At 43.1% G+C, this 26,209-nt stretch overlaps 2 protein-coding genes and 1 pseudogene across 2 annotated transcripts; all 3 read left to right on the top strand.

Moving 5' to 3' along the window:
• The first annotated feature begins 35 nt into the window (after positions 1-35).
• Positions 36-5,351, top strand: LOC109487272 (tyrosine-protein kinase SRK3-like). The gene is made up of 7 exons (XM_019791259.1): positions 36-215; positions 641-853; positions 1,232-1,413; positions 2,155-2,238; positions 2,591-2,808; positions 3,296-3,430; positions 4,683-5,351. Exons 1-7 carry the CDS (start codon positions 77-79, stop codon positions 5,266-5,268), a joined length of 1,557 nt encoding a protein of 518 aa, XP_019646818.1. The 5' UTR covers positions 36-76; the 3' UTR covers positions 5,269-5,351.
• Positions 5,352-9,949: 4,598 nt separating this feature from the next.
• On the top strand, positions 9,950-14,689 carry LOC109487250. The gene is made up of 6 exons (XM_019791233.1): positions 9,950-10,057; positions 12,025-12,132; positions 12,609-12,723; positions 13,108-13,259; positions 13,785-13,998; positions 14,502-14,689. Exons 1-6 carry the CDS (start codon positions 9,965-9,967, stop codon positions 14,687-14,689), a joined length of 870 nt encoding a protein of 289 aa, XP_019646792.1. The 5' UTR covers positions 9,950-9,964.
• A 2,662-nt stretch (positions 14,690-17,351) lies between these two features.
• LOC109487251 lies at positions 17,352-22,677 on the top strand (annotated as a pseudogene).
• The last annotated feature ends 3,532 nt before the right edge of the window (positions 22,678-26,209 follow it).

The following is a 26,209-nucleotide window of genomic DNA, read 5'->3' on the forward strand; positions in this document are numbered from 1 at the left end:
ATATATATATGAATTTCATGTATTTCCAGTACCTGCTTCAGCTCAAATAGCGGGACTGTCCACCTTACACGTGGTGATGATTGCCGTGGTGCCATCTGTGGTACTAGTGGGAATATTAGCGGGAATTCTGGGATACCGGCGCGGCAGAAAGGAACAAAGCGACGACCTTGAATTAGAAGACTTTGAGAACTTCGACTTTCATCCCGATATTCTAGGTATATGATATCATGACATACTTGCAGTTTTGCCATTCTATTATTCGGTACCAATGCGCAAAAACTAATGAGTAACTAGACATTTGCTTGACTATGAAGGACCCATTCACAAAAACTGTTGTCTGTTTTCTAGATAGCTTCTTGTTCAAAGTCATAACTATTCAGTTTGGCCAAGGAGATGTCATGATTAATGTCATCAAAAGCCGCACTGAACTGCAAGCACGCAGTATAAATCCATTTTAATAAGAAGTTGCATTGCTTAAAGCTTCTATGGCTTCACCTATTCTGTATTTCATTGATACAAATGCATATGTTTTGTATTCAATAAGACAGAAAAACTGGGTATATTTATGATGAATACTGTTGTATTACGCCGTGAGCCCTATTGAAGACACTCGTGATGTTGTTTCACAAATTGTTCCCAGAATTATCTAGAGATTTGTACGGGCCATCACCCCCACCTGCTCCGCCTGTGCCGGCTCGGCCACAGTTCCTGGAGTACGAGGTTAACCCGACTGATCTACAACTGAATGAAGAGATCGGCAGAGGTGCCTTCGGTATCGTCTTCCTTGCGACTTTAAAGAGAGCTGTTGATGGTCTTCTCACGGAACAAACAGTGGTGGCCAAAACCGTTCATGGTAGGTCAATGTCGGCTAGATAGCACTGCATCTTCACCAACGCTGGGAGTTTCGTTGATATGTATGTAGCAATGTCTATGTTGGCTGAAAGCATGGCACATAGTGATAAAGTAAAGAAAGCATGTCTGTACCATTTAATGGCGTTTAACATTAATTTTCGTCTTTGGCATGACCCAGCCCAAAAGCAAAACAATTACTCTAACGTCTGGGCAATTATTTGTACCGATTAAGGCACTTAAAGAGTAACTGAGTGCATTATCAATGAACCTAGTAGGTATTTGTTGAATTTGCAGAGGATGCAGGAGAAGGGCAAGTCAAAAAATTCATACGACTCAGCTTCAGTAACTGTGTTAACAAAAGTTTTTGTTGAATTCCCAGAGAATGCCAGAGAAGAGGAGATACAGAATTTTATACAAGAGGTCGACACCACCATCACCCTGAGGCAGCACATCAACCTGCTCGGTTTGGTGGGCTGTTGCACGCTGTCCCACCCTCCCTACCTGGTGACGGAGTACATGCCGTATGGGGACCTCAAGAAGTTCTTACTCAAGTGCAGGAAGGTACATGTACAAATGTATATACTTACTTACTTAGTTCGAGCTCCCGCTCGAACCAATCCTGAGAGTTGTCTCCAAAGCACTTTGTCCTCCATGGCCTTCTTTATCTCCCTGGTGTCCTGTAAGTTGGTGTCTTTGCGCAGATTATCCAGGAATGTTACTCTGGGTCTCCCTCTGCTCCGTTTTCCTTTTAACGGTTCCCACAGAACGAGACTTGATGCCAGGATGTCCGGGTGTCTAATGCAGTGACCGGCGATTTTCATCCTGCGTTCTCGTATTTTGTCTGTGACAGCAGGTAGATCCTGGTACAACTGTTGGTTTGTAAGTTTGAGTTGCCATGGGATGTTTAGGCACATTCGTAACATTCGGGTATAACAGCCGTTCAGCCTTTTTTCGAGTGATTTGGTCAGGGACCACGTTTCGGATCCATATAAGAGAATGGACTCAACTGTGGCAATAAACAGCCTTTGTTTGATTTTACGTGGTAGATTAGACTTCCAAATCTTGCTTAGCTTATGACAGCTTTTCCACGCTAATGCTTATATACCATCCTTTTATAGTCGCGTAACTTTAAGGTAGATATCTTTTGTTCTTATTCTGCCAGTAATGGTTAAACTATCAGAATGCTGCTGTCTCTATTTGTTTATGTTTGATACTGTTGACTCTCTGGCATGTCAGCCATTATAATACCTTATGATAAAGTCAAATCATGCTCATGCTGACTCTTTTCATGTAAATCTATAGTTGGGTGAGAGGCTCCAAGACAGCATGTATGACTTCGACGACATGAAGATCTACCAGGTAGCACGGCAGATAGCAAATGGAATGGTAAGCAGTAGTCCACACATATTATCACTGAGAACACACGCATGTATACTGTATTTATAAGACAAGTAAGATTGTTTGTTATATAGCGATAGATGCTAATTACCTTGTACAATTGTTGTACAATGGAGTTTATATGTTTACTGAGCAAGACCAGAGTGACTGGTCGAAAGCTCCAGGTGAGAGAATTTCTTTCCGTTGGATCAAAAGTTTTAACTTTAAACATGTAACTACCAACACAGATGAATGTCTAAGTTTATTTGTTTATGTTTGTTGACCACGTTCATATATGTACATTTATTTCATACAATGTCATGTAGTTTGCACTTTTTGAATTGTTCCTCTCTCGAAACAGACCTACATTTCCCAGGCTGGTTACGTGCACGGCGACCTGGCTGCCCGGAACGTGCTGGTAGGAGAGGACCTGGTGGTGAAGATCGCAGACTTCGGCCTGACAACAAACATCTACGAGCGAGGCTACCAGCGGCAGGACGCGGAGCAGAAGATCCCCCTGAGGTGGATGGCGCCGGAAAGGCTAATGCGAGAGGGCCGGTACACCAGCAAGAGTGACGTGTGAGTATAGCTACTGCTTTGGTTTTGTCCTTCCCATGTACAGGTTTTAGGTTACTAATTGTAATATACTACTAGTATATAATCTGGCAACAAAACTATCCAAAAATTGTCACAGTGGAAATTCTGATACATGATAACCATAAAGCCATTAAAGTGAATGCATTGAGTCGTTTTGGGATAACCTTCCTTGCATGCTATCAATTGCAGAAGAAGAAGTATTGCTTTGTGACTTTAGATTCGATCTTAGAGATTCTTGATATGTTGAAAGCATTTTGGAATCAGCAGTAAGTGTTTGAAGCAGGTACATATAACTAGCTCTATTGCTGTATGTTATCTCGGCTTTAGCAGAATAAATAGTGGACATGCATATGATAAAGGTAGATTCCTATTATTAAAGTAATAGCTCCTTATCTAGGTATAAAGAGTTGCTACCCATAGTACACGTTGCTTTGCATAATTCAATACCCAATCTAATTTTCACACCCAGTTGGTCCTTCGGTGTGGTGCTGTACGAGATCGCTACGTTAGGGAACGTGCCCTATCCGGGTCGGGAACGCACGCTCCTGGAGGAACTCCGCACAGGGTACCGCGAACCACGCCCGCCTGGCCTCAAACAAGAACTGTACGTGAAGGACAATATTGTTTTTTTTATTTCATTCACATTTGTTTCTTGAGAATAATTCATAAACCATGGTGGTTTATAACGGCCCTCTTCACATGTAAGAGAAGATCAATAACAGTGGTCATAATGAGTTTACAAATTTAAAACTAGAGTTCCCCGATCTCATACCTTCGCCAAATGATGTTAATCTTTATGACTGACAAATTATAGATTAGATTATTTCCCCCTGATTTAAGAAATAGGAACCTGATTTTCATGAATTATATCATTTTATCATAATCTCAACCAAAAGACAGTCTTATATTAACAAACAATGCATTCTAGCATTTCCTAATAAATTATGCAAATGAGGTCCTGATTTGAATAAATTATGTTTAATGATGTTCACCTCAATTTAACTGTCAAATACCACAAGTATGAAATTCCAGGCAGTTATCATTACATAATTATAAAATTTTCTCATTAATTATGCAAATTAAGTCATTATTAACATAATCAATATCTTCCTGTGTTTCTCTCGTTGTCAATTACCAATGTCACAAGCTTCAATTGTCCTATCATAGAATGCAGATGATTTATAGAATTTCCCCATGAATTATGCAAATTACATCCATATTTGAATAATTGTCACATAATTATATTAAGCATCACGTAAGCTACCTACATACCAAAAATCACGACGATCCGTCAACTGGTTCTTGAGTTATCCCCTTTTGAATATTTTCAAGAATATATCCCTGCAGTTCCAGAGCAAGCCGCTAGGGGGACCAAACTCACGTCACTTCTTCCCCAGCACAAGAGCTACCTACCATCCAAATTTCATCACCATAGCATGTCTAGATCATGAGATATCAAAACCGGAAGTTCAGCTGCAGTACCATAACAAGCCGCTAGGGGGGTCCAAAATCTAATCATTTTGAGGTCTTATCAAGACCTACCCACCTACCAAGTATCAAGACAATGCATCAAGGCCTTCTCAAGTTATCGTGTTGACAGACAGACAGACACACACACACATACACGAACGCCCCTGAAAACATAACCTTCTTGGCGAAGGTAATAAACCAAAAACCATTTCAAAGACAAATGTTGAAACGTGTACAAATACTACAAGTTAGATAAAGTTTAGTAGTGTACTAAGAGACGATAGACATGTAAAATGGTGATGACAACAACCCTGTGTCTTTGGTCTACTCCATTTACAAAATTTGTCAATCACCGATGACTTACACATATATATAATAACCAATAGGTACGACATGATGCTGCGGTGCTGGCAATGGGAGGAAGATGATCGCCCGGAGTTTGAGGAGCTTTACGATGAGCTGGACGCTGAGGTAGAAGTGATGGCCGAGGATTACTTCAAACCCGGTTCCGGCTCCCCAGTGGGGGGTCAGAATCAGGCAGCAGAAGCTTTTGAAACCTCGTACGACGTCCCAAAGTCGGGCCGGATGGGGATGCAACTCCGCGTCACTGCAGACGTCTACAACAGCGAAGATCGTGATGAAGTCGACTCGCTCTCGTCCTCCAATGCAGAAGCCAGTTCCGCGCCAATAGAGAAGGATGTGGACACTGATAATGATACCCATACAGCAGTTAACAAGTGCAAGGCCACGCAGCAAGACACCCTCTCGGAAAGTGAAGACCACGACAAACTACAAGTGGAATCCTCCATCCCACCGGGTGCAGCAAGTATGGATACCAACGACAGTTCCACCGACTCCGAGCTGCCAGAGCCAGCGAATGTGCAGAAAAGTGAAACCCCGGCTACAATTGAGGACATCTCCGGTGATGCTGAAGAAGAAATGCCTCCAACAACAGAAGAAACTGTGCATTGATTCTCGCTGTAATTACAGGCAAATCATGATATGGTACGTCTTTTTTGCATAATTCATGATCAAATCTAATTCTCACGCCCAGTTGGTCCTTCGGTGTGGTGCTGTACGAGATCGCTACGCTCGGGAACGTGCCCTATCCGGGTCGGGAACGCACGCTCCTGGAGGAACTCCGCACAGGGTACCGCGAACCACGCCCCCCTGGCCTCAAAAGTTAGAAAAATTTTAGTAGTGTAACGTTACTGAGTAATGATGGATAGTTGCCCTTTTTCATGCAAAATGGTGGTGAAAGCAACGATGACTTACACATATAAAAAACCAATAGGTACGACATGATGCTGCGGTGTTGGCAATGGGAGGAAGACGACCGCCCAGAGTTTGAGGAGCTTTACGATGAGCTGGACGCTGTGGTAGAAACCATGGCCGAGGGTTATGTAAAACCCGGTTCCGGCTCCCCAGTGGGGGGTCAGAATGAGGCAGCAGAAGGTCTTGAAACCTGGTACAAAGTCCCAAAGTCACGTGCGCAGGCGCAGGGATCAGAGCCCGGATGTGATGATCCCGTCCGTGCGCATGAGCGACAGGAGGACATCTACGGCGAGCTTTGAGACATTTTTACAGTTAGGAATGAATAGAGGAAAAAACAGACATATTTTGATCACACATCTACAAACATGTACTTCCGACAAGAAAAATGGTCATCAAAAGTCATCAAAACTTTACCCACCGGGAATTTTTGACCGAATCTCTGGGCCTTCATCAGCTTTCTGACCCAATGCCTTGCTGTAGACACGTGATTTACTCGCACGTGTGACGTCAGCACTGGGTCAAAGTTCGTCGGAAGTCGGTACCGCCCCCGTCCCGGTTGAGAGAAAGTTGGTCAATCAAACTGTATGAGAACAGTTTATTTCTCATATGATTTACCGACTCAGATGGACTTTCGAATGCCAAGAAGAACGCTTACAAGCAGATTATTTTATTCTATACTTCAGCCAAGAAGATTATGAATCAAAAATGAGAACGTACTTATAACACCTGTACGTGTTTTCGGCACTGCCAAGACATTTCCTGTTGAAAGCAGGGACTCAATTATAACACAAAAATGGAATGGCATTCTAACAGTACAGTAGTAGGACGATTATAGGTCGGTACTTTCTGAAAGATATGAACAGTTAGGTAACGGTATAGGTACACAGAATGGCATGTTACATACAATGTTACATAAAGTGTAAATATACAAAAATGTTAAGCATATATTTTAGAGGTGTAAATTGTGCATAAAATGCCCAACAAAATATATTTATTTCTACAAATTTGTATCATAGCTTCTATTAGGAATGAATAAATGAACTATCATTGCTAAATTTTTCTTATCATTTTTCGTTGTTATACTATTGTTTATGTTGGTTAGTGTGAAGAAGTATTAAAGGTGAGCCAAAAATGACAAAAGAATAGAAACATTGTACTGTACAATGCCTTCCAATTTGGGTAAATATTCAATTCAATCTTTATTGCGCAACAATTGCAACAGGTACAATGTATGGCAAGTATAGACAAGAATAACAATACTAAAATCTACTTCTAAATGACTAACTCTAGACGCTACGCTGTAATTGTGTACTATGAGTTATACAATATATATGGGACATGGATACAGTATTAACATCCATTCGAAGTGTCAGAGATGATATGGTTTCTTTTCTGGAGAGCGGAAGATATGAATTGGCCTATATATAAGGATATTGGTTCAGGACATGACATAAGTAAATTAAAAGTATCTGAGCTTGTTCTAGGTAAAGTAAGGTTTGAGTTACGTGAGATCATGTTCATAAGTGTCAGCCTTTCTTCAGTGTACGTGGGACAAAATAATAAGAAGTGAAATTCGTCTTCAACATTGTGTTTACATGTAGGACAGCGTCTCTGAGTGGCTGGTACATTCTTATGACGACCTTTTTCTATTTCTAAACAATGTGCACTGATTCGCAGTTTGGTTATGTTAGCAACAAAAGATTTGTTTTGGATTGATGAGAGGTACTTCTCAAAAGTGAAGTCGGTTTTGAATTTAATATAGGTTTGTAGTTTACTGTAATTTCTTATGTTTTGCCTCCAGCCAGAAACAAACGTGTCTTGCAGTCGTTGTTTGAACACCTTTCCAAAATGCTTGGCGTCAACTGTTGGGTTTAGCCAAATATTTTGGAAACCGTGTCTACATAGCATATCTTGTATATGTATTACCCAGTCCTGTTCTTGTTCTACAGCGATATCATAGGCTTTTTTAACAATTCTATCATTAGGCAGGTGGTGCAGTCTGAGCCAGTATTTGATGAGCTGAGTTTGGGTGTCAATATATAACGGAAACGCTCCTAGTTCTCCCCTTACGGCGGCGGTGACGGAGCTTCTAGGGACACGGAGAATTATTTTGTAGAAATTCAAGAGAACTTGTTCTAGGTCAGGGTTTTCGTATGGCAGTGTAGGTTGCTCTATATATACATTTTGGTTTCTTAATGTTTCCGAGTTATGTACAATATTTAGTTTGTCACTGTATTTTTTTAAACGGACGAGTATAGGGCGGCTAGAATGAGGTTCAGATTTCTTTCCGATACGATTTGTTTTGAGAATATTTACTTGTGGTCCTAGTATTGGGGATAAAATGTTAGATAATATATTTCGTATATTTTCGTTTGGAGATTCTTCTATTCCTTTCATGATCAGGTCCCTACATTGTATATTTGGGCCTAAAACTTCTCCACAGTAGAGTAGGATTGGTTTTACTATAGTATCAAACAGGTCTAATGCAAGAGAGATGGATGGGTTGTGATTTGTTGATAGAAATGACTTAAGTTTGAAGGAGGCTCGGAGGGCTTTAGTTCTGAGTTGTTTATTGGCTCGTTTAAACGTTCCTGATGGGGTTATGTCTACTCCTAGATATGTGTAGGAGGATGTAATATCTATTACATGGCCCTGTGACTGGAAAGGAGAGCGCCGATTTTTATTTGTTTGTCCATTTTTTTAGAAGATCATTATTTTGGTTTTATCTCTATTGATCGTCAGTTGCCATGTTGAGCAAAAGTTATCTAATCTTTTTAAACATTCTTTAAGGCCATTTTCTGATTTAGATAAGAGCACGAGATCATCTGCCCAGAAAAGGCTGTTGATGGGAGTGTCCTTTAAAATAACAGGGTCGCAAAGTGGTGAATTTAGTAAGCATGGAAGGTCGTTAACGTATAAATTAAAAAGGAGCGGGCTTAAATTGCACCCTTGTCGAACGCCGCATGTGGACTTGAAGTATGTTGACAGACCGTTTGATGTTTTAACGCAGTATTCTATGTTTGAGTACATTGTTTGTATGATTTTATAGAAATTCCCCCCTATACCCGATGATAACAACTTGTAAAATAACCCATTTCGCCATACAGAATCGAAGGCTTTCTTGAAGTCAACAAAACATGCATACAATTTCCCCCCCGGATTGGATATTTGTTGATCAATTAGAGTTTTGAGCACAAAGACATTGTCACTTGTACGGAAATTTGTGCGAAAGCCAGACTGAAATGGAGATAATATGTTGTTCTCTTCAAGAAACCGTTGAAGTCGTTTATTAAGCACGAATGTAAACAATTTACCGACGCAGCTAGAGATGGCAATCCCTCTATAATTGGACGGATTTGTTGGGTTACCACTTTTAAATATCGGAACTAAGATGCTAGACAATCCACAAAGCCGACTGCTCTTCATGAAAATCTCGCTAGAGGTCTCTCGTAACTGGTCACACCAACAAGTCCATAAGATCCCATGAGGATACCACTTTTGCAAACTGTGCGACACAGCACAAAACGGACATTCAAAGTCTAACTTAAATTGTATGCTCTGAATTGTGGTCAATATAGCTGCCTTAATGTGTAAACCAATCAGAAAAATCCATTTGCTTCCTCCATGTGACGTCACCTTGAGATATTTAAAACGCCCATCCCAACTGGAAAAACCACCTTGCAGTGACGCAGTGTGGCTGACCTTCAATGAGGGTTTAACAAGACAGACGACAGCAAGCCTTGTGTCTTTTTCTCAGGACAGTTTCCTTGACACTTTTTACACCTAAGACATTCATCGGACACAAGACGTCGTCTAGGAATCCAGGTGTGGAGGATTTATATACCTGTGCGCCAGGTAAGGTTCTTAAGCCAGAAGAAGAGTTACCTGTTTTGTGGGCGTTGTTGTCTTTGGTTCTTAAAATGGCGACCGTAAATTGGTGTTTACAATCCGGCAGTCTATTTGGATCGGATCGTCTTTATTTCTGTACCCTTTATCCTTATGGCTAGTCTTACAGAGTTCACGCAAAATAAATACATGCATGGTAAAAGAACACACATAAGGGTACAACATTTTATATTATGAAATTCATATTATTTACAAACGAAATGAGCATGATATACAACCAAATCACAGATAAAACATGAATCAGTGGCCTTAACTTACTATTCTTAGTTCTAAACTTCGCATCTGGTGTGACGATATAACTGTTAACCCGTTAACGTTAACTATTATAAACGCTATACTAGTATTTTCCCAAGTATTGTATGAAAGAAACAGACAATGAACGCACTGTTATGGCACTTCCTCGTTGGGTTGCGCGGGTTTAACTTAGTTGCCAAAGGGGCCTGATAAGAGTCTGTTTTCTTCCATTAGATTGAAGTAAACAAACATCATGGCGGCCAAGGTGATGTTCTATTTCACCACTACCGTCATGCTTTGCGCCCGCCTGCTCCCTATCGAAGCTTTACAGGTTCAGATCCCGGAGGTAAGATTGTTTTTTTCTCACAAATACTGCATTATTTCTGGCCAAAGTATCAAATAATTATGCACATGTGCCCCATAGATGCATTATGTCAATATTACAGATTGTCTTATAATATATATAATCTCTACCAGATCTCTTTGCAGGCTGAATAAATAGTAGAAATCGGCCTAAAAGGGGGATTTATTGCCTAAATTGCCCAGATCGCTAGAGGAGTTGGCCGACCAGAGAGGGTCCTCTCTAGCTCTCTTTCTATCATTTATTCAGCCTGCAAATGAGTCTGGTGGAGATTATTATTTAGAGTATGTCAAGTATGAAGATATACAGATACTGCATTGGGATAACAGTATATATCTGATCGTGATAGTCAGACGTATTAAAATAACTTTGCTGTTTGCAATATTTTCAAGGACACAGCGATCGGCTCTGAAGTGGTCCGACTTAACCGTGGGAACGTGACGTTAACAAATCAGTCTGGGAACGACACTTCTACAGCTAATGGCGGCGAGGATTTGGACCAGACGATCTACGAGATTGTATCCGGAAATAAGGCAAGAATTATCATGATAATGTACGATAGCCGGAAAGTTAGATTTAACTATAAAGGAGACATTTGCAAAGCAAAAACATAATGTTTACCTCTCTGTAGTGTTCTTACTCGAACACATTCATATATATATATATGGTGACCAGCCCCTGCAACTTGCTACATAATGTAATCCAACACCACATGGTGTCTGCTACAGCACAAATTACCATGGTGACAGCCGCTGTTTGTTTTACATTTGCTACCGAAAAAAGATGACGTATTTTCACCCAGAAGGCGGCTAACAAATGTACGTGTTTGTCATGCAGTACCAGCGGTTTTCGCTAGGGGCGTCGTCCGGCTTGGTTACCGTTGCTAAGGCGTTGGACCGAACCATTGACGCCCAGTATGACCTCAACATCAGGATCACCACCGAACTTAATGAGGTATTATGAGCATATCTTTTATCAAACGGTTTAGAAGTGGCCCATCCGGCCAAGCTTTATAAAGCAGCCAATACAGAAAGTCTTTTGCAAATACATGCCCGAGGACTAATTGCAGTTACAAACAACAATAAGAAAGAAATACAGTGGTATGTGAGACTATATCTGCGTCTAGCATTATACTATATTCTACAACATACATGGTACTAGTTTTACTGGGTTTAAAAATGTCCTGGCATTATTTATGTTTCAGGGGCATTTGCCTTTGGCACTTAAGCATGCAGGGTTGTAATTGTGATCTTCCTTACTGTTTCGGTAGCTTTGCATATAAACCACTATTGGCAGATTTGCATATCACGGAGTCTGATAATGTAGAGAATGGTGAGTCTGTGTGTTGGATGTATCAAACCGCCGGGCACATCTTCCGAACATTTTGCCGTATCCAGAACCGTGCCTGTCTAGTTCTATGCCTATTTTCTATCGTTACTATCCAGAACCGTGCCTATCTAGTTCTGTGGGTTAGGGATAGGATCAGGCTCTGGATAGTCTCTATTGTATCCAGAACCGTGCCTATCTGGTTCTATGCCTAAATGGGTTTAAGGTTAGGATCAGGCACGGTACTGAATAGTCTCAGCATATCCAAGAACGTAGATTTGCCCCAGGCACGGTTCTGGGTACGTGTGGGCTATCCAGAACCGTGCCTGAGCATGGTTCTGGATAAATACAGTCCTAGACTCAACACCTTTGTTTGACGATTTCCCCCTGCCCTGGGTTGTGACAATACGCCAGGTAACCTTTTGTCGTCAACAGAATCGTGTCTATCTAGTGCTATGTCTAAATGGGTTAGGACCAGGCACGGTTCTGGATAGTCTCCGCGTATCCAAGAACGTAGATTTGCCCCAGGCACGGTTCTGGATACGTGTGAGTTATCCAGAACTGGGGATAAAGCAGTGGTCGGCTCTGGATACAACATCTTTGTTTGACGATTTCCCCCTGCCCAGGTAGTGACGTTGCGCCACGTCCAGGTGCAGATTGACGTGACCGACGTTCCCGGGTATCCACCTGGCTACAACGAGTCGTGCGCGACGTCACACGTCACGGGCAACAAGGTGCGACCGGGATTTGTTTGTTTGTTTGTTTGTTTGTTTGTTTGTTTGTTTATTTTTCCCTGCATTTTCCCTCTGGTCTCTCAGTCACTGACGAAAGCTAGTGGATAGTAGCTGAAACGTCTGACGTTTTCAAAATCATATCCAGTTGCTTGCGTAACTGCTTTTTGGTGTTTGTTTGTTTGTTTGTTTGTTTGTTTGTTTGTTTGTTTGTTTTATTTACGTAGGGTGGCCCAATTGTCACTGTCATACCACTGCTTTACAGTGCGGCCCTGAAAATTTTACCAATTTTGCCGCTTGCTTCTCTTGCATTGTTAACATTCCACTGTAAGAATCGTCAAACATGTGCCTTAGCTAGATTCCATGTGCGAGAAGACACGATACGCTGGAAGGGTTAAAGGCCCGGGCACACTATACAGCCATAATCACCCGCAAACCGGCCGATAGCACTTTTAACACATTTTTAAACTCTTCTATAGGCTTTGATGCTGAACGTGTCGATGAAGGTCTTCGCTCCTGGTATTCAGATAGACACCGAATTCTTTTCACCCGATCAAAACGCCCTGGTCGCAGTGGACACAGACAACGATCACTGTGAGTATGACATTAAGAAGGCTGCTACAATTCCTCCAGCTAGATCTAACAGACTGTTACCATGTCTACAGCTAGATCTTGAACTGTCACCATGCAAAGTCGAATGAATGACTGGTTTATTATGTAAAACATCGCAGCCATCTGGCTGAAGTACGTTTCACTTACATACATGAAATAACACGCAACTCCAACGAAAAGCGTAAAATATTACAAAGTATTAAAATGAAATAATACAATAACTAAACTTCTGAGTGTGGTTTTGGCCTTTAATTTACAACGCACTATTAAGTCTAAAGCAATCTGATTTTGGGACGATTCTGAATCAAGATACACCAGCGACTTTAAAAAAATAATTTTTTAAATCTTACATCCTGACATTGTAAGGTGGCATGTCCTGGACTGATGTGTACAACACCCCGTTCCCCCTCCAACACCTGAACCATGAGATGACACGGGTCTACTGTGAGCATGCGCCGAACTACCCATCTGGCAGCCGTGGCGGGGTGACGTCACCGATCGACATTAATGTCTTGCAGGTAACTAAAGAATCTTAAACCGAAGAAAGGCGTAGTTATTATATATAAGGCTTAAGTCTTTTTACTGCTGTGTCTGTTTATGTGTGATGTTATCTTTCATGTTTCCTTTCTTCTTTGACCACGTTTTTCTAGAATTATGTAGGTTAAGTTAGGCGAATAAAGGAAAACTAAATAGACAATCATTTGAATAGATTATTTCTTCACTCACTCACTCATTCATTCACTCATTCATTCATCCATTCACTCATTCATTCCCTCCCGTTTCCACCAGCCTCCCTTCAGCCCAGATGACACGATCCAACAGAAGCTCCTGTCCGAGACCTGGTCTCTCATGTCTTCCCTCATTCATTGACTCATTCATTCATTCATTCATTCATTCATTCATTCACTCACTCACTCACTCATCCATTGATTCATTCGTTCGTGGGTTCAGCAGAACAGTCCGTACGTTGTCCTGGACATGACCGTGGGCCATTTATTCCTTCACTCTTTCACTCATCCATTCATTCATTCTTGTATTTCCAGCCTCCCTTCAACCCAGATGACCCAATACAACACAAGCTCCTGCCCGAGACCTGGTCCCTCATGTTTTCTCCGACCTGGGTACAGAAGAACACTCCGTACGTGGTGCTGGACATGACTGTGGGCCATCTGAGGGCGGATGTGTGGACAAGCTGGGTCTGCCGGGCCACCGGGGATCCACTCAACATGGAGGTGTACCTGGCACTGGCACCGGCAGGTTAGTAACTCTAAATGTACTGATCATAAAGATTGAATCAATATATTACTGTTGTATCAAAGAGAGTGCTTTATCCAGATCCATGCTCAGGCATCGTTCTGGACAGCCCACGCGTATTCAAAAAGGGGGCCCAGGGCAAAGTTACGTCCTTGGGTACACGGAGGAGATGCAGTCAGTACACAGGGAACTTTGAGAACTGTCATTACTGTTTTGGAAATCTATCCATTGCTTGAACAATTGCTTTCTTGTGTATCTCATTAGCCTTCATCGACGTAACGGGAAATATAACCAACAAAAAGTGACCACAATGGCCAGGTGGTCCTTATGTAGAAGTAATCACTAATAAATGTTGTACGTTTGTGACCGTAGGTTGCCCAAAAAAGGGAAATACAGCGGCCGTTGCGACCAGGACTGTTTGTGCGAGAACGGTGTTTTTTCTTCTTTTTTATATTATACAGAAGTGTAACAGTATTATACTACATGTTGTATGTTTTTGACCGTAGGTTGCCCAAGTGGTAAGTACGGCGGCCGGTGCGACCGGGACTGTCTGTGTGAGAACGCCGCCGCCTGTCACCCCTTCAACGGAGCCTGCAAATGTCGGCTCGGCTGGAAGGGCGTCGCCTGTGACATCGGTAAGAAGTGTCATGTGCAAAGAAATAAAAATCCAGCCTCTTCAAGATCCTACATCTAAGTTTACTTGTACTTGATAAGGTCAGCTTTGTGAGTGGCCTGCGTCAAACTGTACTTCTACTCTACTCTGCTCTGCTCTGCTCTGCTCTGCTCTGCTCTGCTCTGCTCTAAAGTCACTTTGTTTGCACAGCGTCCTGCGCCATACTTGGTGGTCAAGATCCTACATCGGTCAATTTCTCTATACGATGAATTCCAACAGCGAGACCAAATCATGGATATCCTTACATAACTATGTCGCAAGTCTCATACTGTCATAGATTTTGTAGTTGTGGTACTCACTGGGAAATATTAGGCTAAGCCTTGTTTTTTTCGTATCAGGCACATCGCAGTTGAATTCTCATGTGATAAAGTTTCATACTTGCAAATGCTAAAATGTCACCAGATTAAGTGTAAGTTTATGTATCCTTCTTCAATCTGCATCTTTTACAGACGACCCGACTGTCGCCATCACTCCCAGATTGCCCTATCAACATCCGGGTCAAAGGTTCAGCCTCACCTGTCATGCGCACAACGTGGACGTGCAGGCGATGTCATGGACCAAGGAGGGCGCCAAAATGCCGCTACGTACTGTGATGTACAGGGCACGGCCACACCCCAGGTAAAGGAACTGACATAAGAGTGGGGTCGTGTGGCGTGGCGGCAGAGGGCTTGACTCGGAACCAAGAGGTCCCAGGTTCGAGTCCTGACATGCCACCGATCTTGTGCCCTTGGGAAAGGCACTTTACACGACTTTCCTCACTTCACTCAGGTGAAAATGAGTATTGTATTGTCCCTGGGTTAGTGGCGGCATTAATATATTAGTTGGAAAAGCGTCTTGTGACTACGTGTTGAAAAAAAATGAGAGTGGGCCTTATGCTCACAACGGTACTTTATCCAGAACCATGGTGAGACACGGTTTTGAGTGCCAGAATGCCGCTACGTACTGTGGCGTACAGGACAAGGCCACACCCAGGTAAAGGAGTGTAAAGGAACTGAAAAAACTGGTCTTGAGGGTGCCAGGATGTATTGTGACGTACAGGACACGGCCACACCCCAAGGTAAAGGGGGCACACCCCAGTTTATTTGGGGCCTCTATTCGAAGCTGCACACCCTCAAATCTAGCGACCATCTCTGGCGTGGAATAATTCGGAAGGAGAATAACTGTATATGGGACGAAAGGATATCTCTTCAGCTACGAGACAAGCTGAGTTTGGTTTCTTCAACCTTTCTAAGTTTGGTAAAATCAACGGAAAAAACATTATTTTCACTCGAAAATTAATGCCCAAAATTGCGAATTTTCGCGTAGGATAATCCCACAAAAAAAAATTTTCCGGCAGAAATGACTGATGCTGGCAGAAAGACCCAAGCCTTGACTATACCCGAGTAAATTATAAAGAAAATTCTAGTACTGTAATTTTCTAAACAGTCCACGGCGCGAGGGGTTGCAAATCCACCCCTACGAAGCCGCAGAGCGAAAACTAGGTCAAACGGGCGGATTACACTTGGCGCGCAAGGATACCCGGAAGTAAGGTTCGGAGCCAAAAGAAATTTTCACCCCAAAATCACCATTTCTTACACTCTTCAGCCATGTTAATGTTTAATGATACTTCGTGGCAGTTTATAAGAAATGTCACCTCAAACTTGGACCCTCAAAACCCTTTCGTCACTTTTTTACAACGGACTATCGTGGACCCCGGTCGCGGAAGAACTGGGGTGTGCACCGTAAAGGGACTGAAACTAGAGAAGTAACATTTGCAAAGCAAATGCACAATGTTTACCTTCGGACATGGTCTGCTCTGTTACTTATTACTCAAACACATCCACATACATGTACTACTAGTACTAGTATATGGTGACAGGAGCAGAGCAGACCATGAAATTGCAACATTATGTAACCCAACACCAGTCACCATGGTGACAGACGTCAACACATCATGTCCCTGTTTGGAGGAGAAGAAGAGGAAGAGGAAGAAACTATATGTTTTCCTTCGGTAAACATAATAAGAGGGCCTTATATCCACAAACGTACTTTATCCAGAACCATGCTCAGGCACGATTTTCTTACTCTACCCAGGCTTAGGGAGGTAGTAATACTCAGTATGGAGAGAGGGGATGGAGAAATAAATAGCTAACTTTTGTACTTTTCTCTGCACTTCTTGCTCCACAGCCTGATCTTGAAAATCAGCCTATTGGAGCCCCAACACGAAGGGATCTACGCATGCTCAGTGGTAGACGCTGATGGTGTGGAGAGAAACGCTACATACACTCTGCGTCTACAGAAGAAAAGGGGTGAGTTTACAATCCTTGCATGTAGCCTTTAGCTATGTGTTCTTCAGTGTTTAGTCTCACATCATTCAGCCTTCAGCTCTCTGTAATCACAAGACGTGGTGACGGCACACTTACGTTTTTTCAACTTATCTTAATGTCGCCGCCAACACAGGGGACAATCCAATACTCGTTTTTACCTGAGCAAAGTGAGGAAAGTCGTGCTAAGTGCCTTTCCCTTAAGGGCACAAGATAGGTGGCATGTCAGGACTCGAACCCGGGACCTCTTGGTTCCGAGTCGAGCACTCACGACCCCACCAGCTACATATTTCACTTCATGGCCTAAACCTACATAACAATCCTAAGGTTCATCTACTGACACGGACTATAAACAATTTATTACTGTAGGATACCTGACTGGCCGGAAAGGGTTCCCGCCCTGGGCCCTGGCAGGCGTCCTATGCGCCTGCGCCGCCGCCATCATCTCCGCAGCCGTGGCCGCCGCCATCTTGTTACGTCAGAGAAGAGACGGCAGAGAGGACGAGAAGGACAGCCTCGTACAGACATGGCTGCAGGTGGGGCTTGGAATTTACCTTTTTCATACTTTACCTCCTTGTTTTTACAAAGAAGAAACCTTCGCAGTGGGGGTCAATATAGACCAAACGGAGGACTAGGACTTCGATCAATAGTTTCAGCCGTTTGGTTAGGCCATGTTGATTTGATTATATGGATGACATCCGCGCGCGCATGAATTTTCGGCCGTTTCCACAAAAAAAAAGTTTTCAACCATACTGTAAATCGTACAAAACAGTTGCAAAATGAGTAAAAATATACCATAAGTTACAAAAAAAATTAATAAAAACTATACCAATGTCGTAGAATGCCAAAATCAAACGAAAAAAGACGAAATTGTAAAGAAATGAACTTGAAGACTAGATTATTTGCCAAACCATATTCTGTGCCATTTGCTCAACCCTCATGACCACGTAGATTTCATAATGAAATCAAACTTTTTTTTTTTGCAAAACTTTTTTTTTATTCGCACGCGCGCATCAGTTTTGGGGCTCCCGGAGGATGTCATCCATATAATCAAATCAACATGGCCTTATAGAAGAACGTTATTGACACAACAACAGTACAGCGACTTTGAATGTCTTTAACCAAGAAGCTCCTTGTGATGAAAGCTCCTTGAATTTACCAATAGCATTAAATGTTCTTTAGGAGCACGCGCACGCCCGCCAGTGCTGGGAGCGGAAGTGTTCTGACCTGGTGATCCAGGGTCACGTGGGGCAGGGCGCCTTCTGCCAGGTTACTATGGCAACGCTCACGTGCGGGGAAAACTGCTACAAAGTGGCTGCAAAATCCGTCCGAGCTGGTCAGTAGGCAGAATTCGGAGATGATCTTTTTTGTAAATCTATGTTTAGAATTTATGGTGTACGTACACCTCTGATTCTGAAAATTCATCAAATTATACATCCCACCCATTTCTTCTTTTTTTACCGTCGTATAAGGAAAACATATTGTTTTTGCTCTGTTTCTCCGAGCAAATAAGGTCAATGACCTGAACCAGGCGTCTGACAAATGGTAACTAGTGTTGGATTACATCATGTTGCAGTTTTAAAGTCGGAGGGATTTAAACTCCTGTCACCATATTTGAATGTGTTTGAGTAAGAATTAACAGTAGAGCAGACCATATGCAAAGGTAAAGATTATGCATTTGCTTTGCAAATGTTACCTCTCTAGTTTATTACCTTATTTCTTAATTTGTTTGTTTGTTTGTTTGTTTGTTTGTTTGTTTGTTTGTTTAGACCAGCGCAGGAGCCATGTTGCCCACCGTGACCTGCTGCAGGAAGTGTCCTTGCTGTCCGAGTTTCACAACCCGAGCGGCAAGACCGGGAAAATCGACCCTGAGCAGATGTGGGTTCACCCGAACATTGCACGCTTCTACGGCTTCGTGGTCGAAAAAGGTGAAAACGTAACGTTTTAAGAATTTAACAAACGTCTATCCGTTGAAAACATAACCCTCATTTTTGCCTCAGGCAATGTTGCATCAAGAATCGAGCTTTATTCAGGTGCCAGCACCAAAACTGGATACGCTGACACTATCCAGAACCATGCCTGATCCTAACCCTATCCCAATTGCAATCAGCCAAAGAACTAAATAGGCAGGTTACCGGATAAGATACTATTAGATTATCTTTTTTGTGATCTTAAGGAATTTCACATGGTATGGATCATTGTATGTCTTTCACCGACATCCGATGATCCATCGGACATCGTCTGACACCGGACGGTTCCACGGTTGCAGATGCAGAACCAGTGTATGATGTTTGTTTGTATGATGTTTGTTTGTTTGTTTGTTTGTTTGTTTGTTTGTAATTGAACTGAGTACCTGTTTCACCCCAGACAACCTGCACCTCCTGGTAGAGTACGCTCCTCACGGTGACCTTCACAACTTCCTGACGTCGTGCCGCCATGTTTGTATCGACTCCGGCACACTGGCGCTGGACCAAGACCGGGAGTTTGTCAGGATTGCGCTCGACGTGGCGAGGGCACTGGTGGAGCTGCACAGGCAGAAGGTGTGGGTGTGTGAGTGTGTGTGTGTGCGTGTGTGCGTGTATGTGTGTGTGTGTGAGTGTGTGTGTGTGTGTGTGTGTGTGTGTGTGTGTGTGTGTGTGTGTGTGTGTGTGTGCGTGTGTGTGCTTGTGTGTGTGTGTGTGTGTGTGTGTGTGTGTGTGTGTGTGCGTGCGTGCGTGCGTGTGTGTGCGTGCTTATCCAAAACCGTGCTTTATCCAGAACCACACTTAGGCATGGTTCTGGATATTCCACGTGCATCCAAAATCGTGCTATCCTCAGAACCCAAATCAGGCATGGTTCTGGACAGTCCACGTGTATCCAGAACCGTACCTGTGACAAATCTACGTTCTTGGATACGCAGAGACTACCCAGAACCATGCCTGATACTAACCCTGGCCCATTCCGGCATATGCTTGGCTAGGCCGTCATTAGTTTTAAGTGTGAGTGTGTACGCCGCTCTCCGAGTACTTTTCCTTTGACACTTTTCAATTCCCACCTTTTGTCTGCAGATTGTCCACCGTGACCTTGCGGCCAGGAACGTCCTGATCTGTGAGAACAGAGTCGCCAAGGTCACTGACTTCGGGCTGTCACGTGACATCTAAAAGGAGCGGGAATACGTCATCACGACCGCAGAGGTGAGTGAATCTCTGCACAACCTTTATACGACGTCTGGAAGTCTATCTGGCCTCAAATGGCAGAGTGAATACGAGATCAAGAGGTCACTGGTTCAAATCTCGGCCTTCCTGGCTAGACATCGTGTTCTTGGGAAAGACACTTTGCACAACCTTCCTCCCTCCACCCAGGTGTAAAATGGGTACCTGACTTCGGTTGGTGAGGTAAAAGGCAGTGGATTGAGGAGAGGGATGGGCTCCTCCTTCCAACACCGTGCCCTAGACACAGTTAAGTAACAACCCACTGCTCCTAGAGCCTACAAAAGGGTAATCGGGACACTATATTTACCTTTCAACATTGTGTTTCGTGTCTCCCCCTTACAGACGGACCGTGCCCGGCTGCCGATCCGCTGGATGGCGCTGGAGTCGCTGCAGGACGGAACCTTCACCACCAAGACAGACATGTGAGTAGTATCCAGAACCTTGCTTTATCCAAACCAGGCGCAGTTCTGGATAGTCCAAGCGTATCCAGAACCGTGCCTGTGGCAAATATACTGTGCCTGATCCTAACCCTAACCCATTCAGGCATAGAACTAGGTAGGTACAGTTCTGGATGCTATATAACCGCTTGCTTTATCGGGTGAGAGGTTCACATTGAGCTGTGTGAGTACTACGGATGTACAGATTATGCTTGCCCAATTGTTTTCGAACGTTTCTGCGATTGCCATGCCACTATTGAAAGAAATATCTCATATCGACAACGTTATATATTGTCTTGTATTAATCATTTCAGATGGTCCTTCGGAGTCCTACTGTGGGAGATTGCCACCCTAGGTAAGTTCTCTTGCCTTGTTATTTTACCTGCTTCCTCCGTTTCAAAGCAAATGGACCTGTCACTATGGTAACTGGTGTTGTAGCAGACACTCCATGGTGTTGGATTACATTATGTAGCAAGTGGCAGGACAAAGTTGGAGGGGCTGGTCACCCTACATATGAATGTGTTGGAGTACGAATGAACGAATGAACTTTGCAAATGGCACGGTTGTGCAAGAAAACTAGCCTCCTTCGCGAACTTGTTGGGGGCGCGAAACCGTCTCTCCGCGAAAAAACTCCCTCGGGAGCAAAATCGCCCCTCCGCGGAATAGCTCTCGTCGCTCACCGAAAAAAAAAATAACGCCGCCGCCCAACAAGTCTGCAAAGGAGGCTACAAGAAAACATAGGCGTTGCTAATCTTACCTGTCTGATTTTGTTGTGTTGTGTTTAGGAGGCACGCCGTACCCGGGCATGTCTGCGGACAGAGAGATCGTCAGCTGGCTGGAGGAGGGGAACGTCATGGACGTCCCGGAGGACTGCTGTCAGGAACTGTACGTTTCTCTAATTCCAAAACTATGTTATTTCTTTTAACAAAACATTCAGTCATTCTTTATCATGATGATGACAGTGAGCTCCATTGGCGAGAATTGACAAATACCTACTCTCCAAGCAGAAGTTTAAGCTTTTCGACATCTTCTTCGGTGTATTTTTTTTTTGCCAGCCTACGGTGCTGTATTGAATACTGCCCTGCCAATGCATTTGATACTGTCTTGCCGAATTTTTTTATACTCTCTTGCCAATTTGATACTGCCTTGCCAATTTGATACCGTTTGCCTATATCGGATACTGTCTTACAAATTCGATACTGACTTGTAGTCACCAAAAGATCTGCTTGGAGATTTAACTGTGCTGTACCAACTGCAGGGGTTCCCTGATGTGCGCGTGCTGGTCGGGCTGCCCAGAGTCCCGGCCCAGAGGGCAGGAGATCGTGAACCAGCTCAGCAGCCTACTGGCGCTGGAAGCAGAGGTGAGGCATCTATCCAGAACCTTATCTCATCAAGAACTGTTGTGGATATCCAGAACCTTATCTCATCAAGAACTGTTGTGGATAGTCCACGGGTATCCAGAACCGTTCTTTATCCAGAGCCGTGCTTAGGGCATTCTATGTTCTTGAATACACGTAGACTATCCAGAACCGTGCCTGATTCTAACCCTAACCCATACAGAGATAGAATAAATAGGCACGGTTCTGGATAGCCCACACGTATCCAAAAACGTGCCTGGGGAAAATCTACAATTCTGGATACGCAGAGACTATTCAGATGCTAATTACAATGTTTTACAATAACAGTAATCCTTTACTATCATGAAAGTTCATCTGTGTTGGTAGTTTCATGTTTATAGTTAAAACTTAAAATCCAACGCAAAAAGTTCTCTCACCTAGAGCTTTCGACCAGTCACTCTTTAGGTCTTCCTCAGTAGACTGACCCAGTGACTCAGTCTACTGAGCAAGACCAGTGACTGGTCGATTAAGCTTTGTGAGAGAAATTTTTGTGTTGGATTTAAAGTTTTAACTATAAACAAGTAACCATTTACGTTGAACTGACATGTATTTCCGGATGTTTCTGTCCCACAGGGTTACTTCTTTGCGCCGGTCTACTACGAGAGTCAAACAGACGGGGAGGCAGAATCGGGCGAAGATGACGTCAGTTCACAGGAAACGGAGAGCAGCAACGTAAACTAACCAGCAACGGCCAGCAACTTTTCTTCATATAGTACTATTTATCATATAGCCGGGTGACATTCACCTATCAGAAGGCTCCATTCCACATTCCTTATGACGCCGTAATGTCACAAATAGAATCAAAACAGGTCATTATTCATCCCAATCCATACATTAAACAATCCAATAATCACCCGCATATGACCTCAGGTGACCCAAATAGAACGCGATTCTGTTCCAAAAAATCCAAAAATAACTTGAGTTGTGTTCCAATGACCTTGGGTGACTCCCATAAGAACACCTTCATTGGTGAAGCTTAGACATTCAGGCAACGCCAAAAAAACAATTACTCTTTGACAAGAAACTAGATATGATTTTGGAAACGGTCAGACGTTTCAGAGAGCATCCACTACCTTTCGTAAGTGACAATGGAGAATTGTTGGAAAAGCAGGTTAACTTTATAAGCGCTATTAATCAATATGCAAATAAGAGAAGAGACATTTTTATTACAGCTGTTTATAAATTTAGACGGAAAGGCTTACATATACAAAAGGAGCTCTAAGTGGCACGTGTTTTAGATAAAGGTTGAACAGTATGTGGCAAACTGTTCCATATAGATATGAATCTGTACATATAAGTCTGATATCTATCGTACTAACGATTATGTACTAATCAATGACCGATAATCAAGGTCAGTTAAATGAATACATTGTGTATATCATATTTTATATCAACTACTTACTGTTCGTTGGACTTATACAAAATTCATTGGCACAAACGCAGAATCTATCTGTAGAGGTAACGTTAAGTGTTACATGAAATATTACATGAAATATTTCTGAAGAGCGGTGTAGCAGACTGAATGTTACCCCTGCCCTTAGATGAGATGTTTGCTACAGACCGGTGTAGCAGACTGAGTGGAACCCCTGCCCTTAGACGTCGCGCACCACAGCAAATAACGGTTACCACGGTCAGTAACCTTTGACACACATACGGCCGGCTGTTCAAACAAGGAGAGACCTGAGTCTACGAAAAACTACTTTGATTAGTACCTGGTATTTTCATTGCAAACACGGTAACTGCCATGCATCGTCTATTTCTCATCTAAAATCTGCAACTTAGAATACTACAAACATTAAGATGTTTACTTAATGTATTAACGTTTTAACATATGAACGTTCTTTCGTTTGAATAGAACTTTAAAACATTCTTTTATTCAAGTAAAGAATTATCGAACGCAGGTCGACCCGCCCTCTACGGAACAATGGAATGTCGTAATGTGTTTTCTCACCTGGTGACTTATTAGTAAGGTTTGCCTGAGGTTCGTGTTGAAGTTTGGATACGACGTGAACTGGTGTAAGTCTGTACATGATGGCTGCCGAGTCGACAAGCGTAAGTACACTGTTAGCTATGTGTCTACTAGATATAGTAGAGTGGATTCATTCCTCAAGCTAACCGACATCTCGCACACGCAGTCGTCCCTCAGTAAGACGTCTGGAGCCGCATATATAGTTCCCGTTTAGAACTTTAGTGTGACAGGCTGAATAAAAGTTCTAAACGGGAACTATGCGGCTCCAGATGTCTTACCAGCTTGAGGAAAGAATCCCCTCTACTATGTACACTGTGTCTTCTACTTATCTTATCTCCGACAAGAATGTTATGTTTTCAGGTCTGTCTGTTTGCTTATGCGTCTGTATATGTGTTTGTGGACAGCACAACTCGACAAGTTGTAATGATAGGTTGCTCTACGATCTTTGTGGCATTTGGTATGTGGGTAGGTGTCGGCCAAGTAAGGGCAAGTTCATTATTGTGGGACCCCTAGTGGGTTTCTATGGTACTGAAGCAGAACATTTCGTTTATCATTAGATTCTGAATGTCCCTGCCATTTGTTACGACAGCTTAGTTACTGGTTAGGTGCATTATATTTGCATTACCGTAAATTCTGTGGTGTGACCTCAAAGGTGTGTGTTTCAGATTGTGGCTAATCGGCGAGAGCTCATCAGATACCCAGAACATACATACAAATAAAGATTTACATACAATACAGAGTTAAGAAATAAGAATTGGGGTTACAGGTCATGTCAGAGAGCCATTTATGGCTAAAATCGAACAAATTATCAGCTAAGAAAGTATATAACTTATACATAATACCCAAACGGCACTAACAGTGTTACATAAAAGTCCTTGACCTACAACTTCACAACAACCCAGGTATTTTCTTACGCGGCTCTATCTGACTTTGTTTGTTCAAAAGTTCAGTAAGAGTAAGGATCAGTTATAACGTGCAGCAGACGCCCCGTCCCTCACAGCTAGCCTCCATAGCATGCCAAAAACTGGGTTTGGGAGGTCTTCATGGTCTTTGGGAGCTTTTATGTGCTATTTTCTCATTGCATATAGACAACATAGACGGCCTGGTTGAATTACCCCCGTTTTTAGAATTGAGCTAATCAGAAAACAGATTACCGCCAAAGCATAAGACCACAACTCCCACTTCTATAAGCCTGCTACGGAGGCTATATAGCCGACGCCCTATCCATACAGCATGGCTACAGACGCAGTGAACGTGAGACCGTTTTTTTGTACTTTTGTCCTTAGATTCATCCTCTTATTTTCTCAGCACTTTTCTGCCGTGTGTGAAAATACTACAGTTATATCGGTAAATGCCTTTCTTTGAATAATAGGTGTAAATACCGGCCGTGTAGACATAGGTATTTGTAAAGCGGCCTTTGTAAATAAGGGGATACTAGTGTTTGCGAATCGTGCCTGAATCGCATGTATTCCATGTGAGCTGGACGAAATATATCAATGTCTGAAGCATATTTTTTTCCCTACCGACTTCCGTTGTCACGACAGTGTAGGTTAAAACTGTGAACAAGGTAGCTCCGATAGAACAGCACGTAATCACAGAAATAAGTGAAATAACGCACTCCGAAGCAGGGCCTGTCGTATCAAGAACTGTTCCTTATCCAGAACCATGCTCACGTGCGGTTCTGGATAGTCCACGCGTATCCAGAATTAGAATCGTGCCTGGGGCAAATCTACGTTCATAGATACGCGGAAGACTACATCCAGAACCGTGCCTGATCCTAACCCCAACCCATTTAGGTATAGAACTACATAGGCACGGTTCTGGGTACAATAGAGACTAGAACCATGCCTGATCCTATGCCTAACCCCGGATTCAGGCATAGAACTGGATCGGCACGAGTCTGGAAACAATAGTGAGCTATGTTTGGTCACCACTTGTCTTAAGTAGGTCGTGCCCTCTCCGGTTGGCTGAGGATATGCGACACTCCACGCTGCTAGCTAGTACCCGCCACTCCAATCCAGGTGTAGTAGCTTATAGCCGTGCAACGCCTACACTGGCTACAGGCCTTCGGCACACCGCTTACACTGCCTAGAGGCAGTCGGACCTGTTTGGCCTACACTGAGTGGGGTCAGGACAGCACACTTTGGCATTTGGCGCCACTAACCTCGAAGAGATTGAGTACAGGGCTGGGTACAGGTGAGGTACATGTAAGGAGACTTCAGGTGAGACGCTCAGACCGCCGCC

Source organism: Branchiostoma belcheri, unplaced genomic scaffold, assembly GCF_001625305.1.
Source record: "Branchiostoma belcheri isolate BF01 breed outbred unplaced genomic scaffold, Haploidv18h27 scaffold87, whole genome shotgun sequence".
In the NCBI taxonomy this organism is placed as follows: domain Eukaryota; kingdom Metazoa; phylum Chordata; class Leptocardii; order Amphioxiformes; family Branchiostomatidae; genus Branchiostoma; species Branchiostoma belcheri.